Source organism: Elephas maximus, chromosome 7 (genome assembly GCF_024166365.1).
Source record: "Elephas maximus indicus isolate mEleMax1 chromosome 7, mEleMax1 primary haplotype, whole genome shotgun sequence".
Classification (NCBI taxonomy): domain Eukaryota; kingdom Metazoa; phylum Chordata; class Mammalia; order Proboscidea; family Elephantidae; genus Elephas; species Elephas maximus.
In genome coordinates this window covers 125622319-125628510 of record NC_064825.1, presented here as the reverse complement: position 1 = coordinate 125628510, position 6192 = coordinate 125622319, and the positions used below count along the sequence as shown (strand labels likewise).

At 51.2% G+C, this 6192-nt stretch overlaps 1 protein-coding gene across 1 annotated transcript; it reads right to left on the bottom strand.

Moving 5' to 3' along the window:
- Positions 1–2078: 2078 nt before the first annotated feature.
- SCGB1A1 (secretoglobin family 1A member 1) lies at positions 2079–5799 on the bottom strand. The gene is made up of 3 exons (XM_049892201.1): positions 5673–5799; positions 3171–3358; positions 2079–2264 (listed from the first exon to the last, which is right to left on the bottom strand). Exons 1-3 carry the CDS (start codon positions 5725–5727, stop codon positions 2226–2228), a joined length of 282 nt encoding a protein of 93 aa, XP_049748158.1. The 5' UTR covers positions 5728–5799; the 3' UTR covers positions 2079–2225.
- Between the last annotated feature and the right edge of the window lie 393 nt (positions 5800–6192).

The window sequence follows — 6192 nt, the reverse complement described above, 5'->3', positions numbered from 1 at the left end:
AAAAAAAAATTATATAGATGATAAAAGATCTCTAAAAGAGAACTGGGCTTCATCATCTGTGCCTGAGCGTGCGGCGCCCCTGGTGTGCAGGGTTTAGAAATCCCAAAGCTAAATCCCAAAGCTAGACCAGCCTAACGCTCCTGGTGGCTTGATCAACACTGCCCCCTAGTGGCCACTGGCAGCACCCGGCGCTGTAGGCGGGGAAGGTGCCACCCCCCTAGCCCATAACTCAGCGCGTCGCCTGCCTGGAGACGCCGTTGCTTTTTGAAGATGGCTGGGCTGAAGGCTTGTCTCTCCCACTTAAGCTTCCTCCCTCCCGTGCCCTCTGATGATGCTTTCTCCATTCCTGTCTTCTCTCCTCACGTCCTCCACTTCCATTCAGCTGTTGCGGGTGGTGTGGCCCCGCCCGCATGCTGCAGGCAGGGCGTTTTTTGGGATTTTTACGTGGACAATGGACACATCTTTCTGATGAGTTTTGTCCTTAGAATATTTTGCTCTTGTGCTACTTGAAAAACCAAGCAACGATAGTTTTGAGCAGCTGATGCTGTGTGCCCTGTACAAAGGCCCTGATGTGGCAAGGGGATGGGACCTTTCAAAAATGAAGCGCATCCAGGGGAGGGGGCTGTGGAGCACAGTGAGCAGTGGGGACAAGAGTGGGAGACGAGAGCTCTGTGGTGGTCCCGTTCTGGACTTGAATGTTACAAGTGCTGGGAAGCTTTGAAGGATTAAGTGAGGGCAGGCAGAAGAGGTTTGCATTTGATAGAAATTACTCTGGCTGCCGTGTGGAGAATGGATTCCAGGGGGATAGAGTGTGAGCTGGGAGGCCACTTAGGAGGCCACTGTGGTTGTACAGGGGAGACATGGGTGGTGAGGACGAGGGAGCCCTTGTGGACATGGAGAGAAGTAGATGATTCCAGACATGCTTTGGAGGTAGACTTCGTTCACCTGGATGTGATGAGCTGGGAAGAGAGAAGGGTCAAGTAGAGCCTCATTGAGATTAGGGACATGGTGAGAGGAGCAGGCTGAAGGGGGGAGGGTGTCAAGATTTCTGTGGGCTCTGTGGATTTTTAGATGTTGAATAGATGGTAGGATGTAAGGGGAGATGGCTGGGCTCTTTTGGCAACAAGTAAGAGAAACCTAGAGAAAAGGAACTTTAGAAGGGCTCTGGGTTTTCTCCTGGTGTCCATGTACAATGGAATGAAACGCTACCCCTGTCTTGTACTGTCACGGTGACTGGTTGCAGGTCGGACCATTGTGCTCCCCAGGGTTTTCACTGGCTGATTTTGGGAAGCAGATTGCCAGGACTTTCTTTCTAGTCCATCTTAATCTGAAAGCCCTTCTGAAACCTGTTCAGCATCACAGCATGAAGAAAGCCTCCACTGACAGATGGCTGTGGATGAGGTGTGTTGCATGGGCTGGGAATCGAACCAGGGTCTCCAGCATGGAAGGCAAGAATTCTACCACTGAACCACCAGTGTCCCCTCTTGGGTCATATAAAACATCTTATAGATTCCCTTTTCTACCAGAGAGCAGAATCCTGAAGGGAGTGGAACAAAACAATTCGTTTCATCACTAAGTGGATGGGGGTGCTCAGGCTGGGTCAGCCTGAGTTGAGCCACTGCCCCATATGACACCCTCCCCCACAACCGGCCACCTTGGGGCAGGCCCTGGGCACATTCCAGGTTCACTCTCAGTCCATGGGAGGGAGTGTGTACCAGTGGGTGCCCTTACTTCCTGAGACTAGCGGAACTGGTGGACCGGAAGTGAGCTGCTGGCCTGGTCCTGCCTGGGGGCTTCATTTGCCTGATTGCTGTTTTTGTCTTTGCCCTGGTTCCCCTTACCCTAGGGGGGCTGACCCTCTGGTGTGATTCCTGTGTAGAGTAGAACTGCCCCATAGGGTTTCCTAGGCTGTAATCTTTATGGAAACAGATCACCAGGTCTTTCTCCTGGGGAGCCGTTGGGTGGGTTCGAACCGCTAACTTTTTGGTTAGCCACCGAGTGCTCAACAACTGTACCACCAGGGCTCTTTGACCCTCTCACTCTAGCAGTAAATAAAAATGAGGCAGTGTTCACAAAGGTGAGATGCTTATAGTTTATTGTAAAGAGCAAGATGGAGAGGTGGTGGGGAAGGAGTAAGGAAGCGGGTGGGGGCAGCGGCAGCGAGGAGGACTTTGGATTCAGCAGTTGGTGACCTTCGGCTTCAAAATCTCATGGGCTTTAGAATCCTAATCATAACTACACTGTGGGCTTCTTACTATTCTCTCCTAAAAAGATAAAAGATAAAAAATTAGTGACTGAACCTCACTGTTAGGTGGACAGGATGATACAGAAACTCTAAAGTCAGGTGAGAGGCTTGGTAAACTCTGGGAGGGGCTGAGATTGTAGGGGCTTTGCTGATTTCTCAAAAACCTTCCAAAAAAAGTAAGGGGGAAGCCGGGAGAGATGCCTGTGTCTGCTTCCCCAGGGACATTTGCATCGTAGCTCTGTTCTTTCCTTTCTGGATTAGAAAAACCTAAACCAAATGTGCTGTCTATTGTCACCAAGTGGGTTCTGACTCATGGTCGCCCCATGTGTTACAGAGTAGAACTGTTCCATAGGGTTCTTGGCTGTAATCTTTACAGGGAAACCCTGGAAGCATAGTGGTTAAGAGTTATGGCTGCTAACCAAAAGGTTGGCGGTTCAGATCCACCAGGCACTCCTTGGAAACCATATGGGGCAGTCCTACTCTGTTCTATAGGGTCGACTCGGAATCGACTCAACGGCAATGGGTTTGGTTTTTAATCTTTACAGAGGTTCCTGGGTGTTGTAAACAGTTAAGCATTCGACTACTAGCTGGAAGGTTGGCGGTTCGAACCCACCCAGAGGTGCCTTGAAAGTAAGGTCTGGCGATCTGCTTCTGAAAGGTAACAGCTTTGAAAACCCCATGGAGCGGGTCTACTCTGCACACATGGGGTCGCCATGAGTTGGAATCAACTTGATGGCAACTAACAACCATCTTTATGAAAGCAGATCAACAGGCCTTTCTTCCTTGGAGCTGCTGGGTGGGTTTGAACCACCAACCTTTAGATCAGTAGTCGAGCACAAACTGTTTGGGCCACCTGGGGAGGACACGACAGCTAAGGGACTTTGCAAACCCGCTTCTCACAGTGTAAGTGAAGGAAGCTGTTTACCGTCAGCCTCATGAGGCTGTCTTTGGCATTCTGGGGGAGCTTGTCCACCGATTTCTTCATCTGGATGCTGGCATCTATCATGTCGAGATCAGGGTTGAAAGGAGAAACAGCATCTTCGAAACTGGAAAGTGTGCCCTTGAAGAGGAGTTCAATGACTCGTAGAAAGCTACGGCAGACTGTCGCAGAGGCTGAAGCACGGGAAAAGGAAAACCCATGTATCGAGGCCTCACACGAGAGGGTCAGCAGCCTTTTCACGGCTGGAGTAGCACATCAGCTCGGTATCTGCAGATGCTCGAGGCAGCTGACTCATGGTGCTGTGTGGATGCGTCCTGGGAGACAACCAGCTTTGTGTGGCTTTCCTGAGCCTTCCTGGGTTGGGGTGGGGCCAGGTGCCATTTAGTCCAGCTGCTGGAGTGCTAGGCAGAGTATTGATAATGGGAGCTGCTGGTCTGATTTTTCATGCTGCGTGTGGGCTGTAGGAGAACAGCTTGGGCAGAGGGCAGTGAAGGCTTTGGTCCCCACCAGACACCTGCCTCTTACCAGTGGTTAGTGATGGGCCCAACCCTGTGGGCAAAGTCAGGCTCTGGCAGGAAGAAGCACTTGTACCAGCCAAGCATGAGCCTCCAGCCCTGGCCTGGAAGAGGTGGGCACACTCAGGTCTTGGGTCCAGTGGCAAATGGGCCTGCAGATCGACAACCCTCTGTGTCTATCCCTTGTTCCCTTCACTCTTAGTGATCCCCAGACGGTGCTCCTGTCTCAGGTCTCTGCCCCCAGGAACATGAGGGAGAGTCACCATTTCTTAACTCTCTGCTCACCCCATCCTCCCCCTGAGGCTCAAGTACCCTGTCCCTGGATTCTCTGCCTCGTGTTCCAATTCAGCTTCCCTGCTCCAAACCTAGGACCCCACTCAAGGTGGTCACTCCAAGTCAAACCCTCCCCAGATCTTAGATCACTGCTTTGCATCTTCCTATGTCATCAGGTAAGTTACTTTACCTTTATGTGGCTCAGTTCTCTCATCTATAAAATGGGAATAATAGCCCTACATCTTAGGGGTATAGAAAGGAAAAGAGATAATACATGCAGGGGATTAAGAACGGTGATTGGCACACTGTCAGTGCTAAGTAAATGTTAGTTATTGTTATATGTGCACACTCACAAGTACACGAAAACATTTCAGACCCACCTTGGACACGTTTTGGTCCTCTCTCACTGAGCTGCCCACTGCTATCCACAGCACTGGGAACTTCTAACTAATGTACATCTCAATCCAAAATTGAAGAACAAAGACACTTCTGAACAAAATAGTTGTCCTCACTGCCTCTTGGTTTTTGCCCCACCCCGCCCCCAGCATCATAAAACTTACCATCTCCATGGGTATCACGAAATGTTCAAAATGTTCAAAAGAAACAAAAAAACAAAAAAACGCATTTTCAGATGGGGATGGAAGAGGCTGATGCAGAGTGAAAAACAGGGTTGGATAACTCAATTCCCAAAAGATCAGGGAGCTTGAAGGGAGGTAGGAATGATTCATACTACCTCTCTCCTTCCTTCTGTCCTCCCATCTACTCACCCATCATCCCTCCATCCCTCCATCCCTCCATCCCTCCATCCCTCCATCCCTCCATCCCTCCATCCATCCATCCATCCATCCATCCATCCATCCATCCATCCATCCATCCATCCATCCATCCATCCATCCATCCATCCATCCATCCATGTCTCCTTTCCTTCCTTCCTCCTTCCCTCCCTCCTTCCTTCCATCTACTCACCCACTCAACATCCATCCATCCATCTTTCCTGTCCTTCCTTCCTCCTGTCCTGTCCTTCCTCTCTCCCTCCTTCCCTCCCCACCTCGCTTCCTCCCTCTCTCCCATCCTTTTCCTTTCAGTGACAGCAGCAACTACTTAGAGACTCCTAATCCTTTTTGCAGAGAACAAAAATGTTTAGAACACTCAAGTCTGGCTTGGATTTTTTCCAAAGGGAAGATCCCTATCTGGACTACTCCTGAATGCCCAAAGTGGATGACCTTCCCTGGGGTTGGGTTTCTCCTGGGAATGTGAGGCTCTGCAGCTCCCCCTTTCCGGCCCCTGTGACTGCCAGAGTGGTGTGGAGACCCTAAACCTAGAGGCTGTACCTTGGTCTCTTGGAATCTTGGGGTTTGTCAAGTCTTGGCTTTGGGGAGCTCATGACTCCTATTCCACTGGTTGTTGGACACTCTCATCGTTATGGGGTCTCCTTCATCCCTCCCTCCAGTTGATTCCATTCCCTGGATTCTGAGGTTGTTGGATACGGAAGATGGGGTCATTTTCACGTTTCCTGACAGCCTCAGACCCTCAGACTGGCCTGTTCACCAGGCCTGGCTCCCTGGCTGGTAGTTGGCATTCTCAGACTCTCCCAGCAGCCAGAGAGGGTGTGGGCAGCTGGCTCCCTCTCCTGAGCAGAAGCAGGTGGCAGTGAGGGTCTCAGAGCACAGGTCTGGAAGAAGGGACTCAGGGCACTCACCAGAGCTGCTGCAGAGAGCCAGGGTGACCAGGGCAAGCATGACAGCGAGCTTCATGGTGGCAGGAGGCTGGGCAAGGCTCTAACCCTGTCTTGGTTCCGATGGTCTTGTGTGGCACCTGCTCCCTAGGTCTCCTCTTATATGCTGCAGGCAGCGTCAGGAGGGAGGAGGGCAGGGAACGGGCTCCACTCGAGGGGACGGCACTATTTACTTAAGCATCTGCTGGGTGGAAAAAGTAAATAGCCTCTTTTCTCAACCCAGTTTCTGCCCTCATGAAAACTGAGCTCACACAATGGGCCACTTGGGGGGTGTCCAGAATCCTTCGTGGAGGCAATGAGGGGAATGCTGAGTCAGAGGGCGTGGAGACCCGGTTGTCTGCGACACTCTTTGAATCTGTGTACTGGGGCTGTCCAGGATTCCAAAAGTGATTTTAGAGCCCACCTGGACTTATCACCCCAGGAGAAACTGAGACCTGAGGCCCCTCAGCTAGTGACAGGGACAGGACTAAAACTAAGGACCCCC

Coding starts and splice junctions, on each gene's coding strand:
- SCGB1A1 (XM_049892201.1), bottom strand. CDS start 5,727: ATGAAGCTCGCTGTCATGCTTGCCCTGGTCACCCTGGCTCTCTGCAGC. Junction 3,359..5,672: donor GGCTCTCTGCAGCAGCTCTG/GTGAGTGCCCTG, acceptor CCCGTGCTTCAG/CCTCTGCGACAGTCTGCCGT. Junction 2,265..3,170: donor ACAGCCTCATGAGGCTGACG/GTAAACAGCTTC, acceptor TTATCTTTTTAG/GAGAGAATAGTAAGAAGCCC.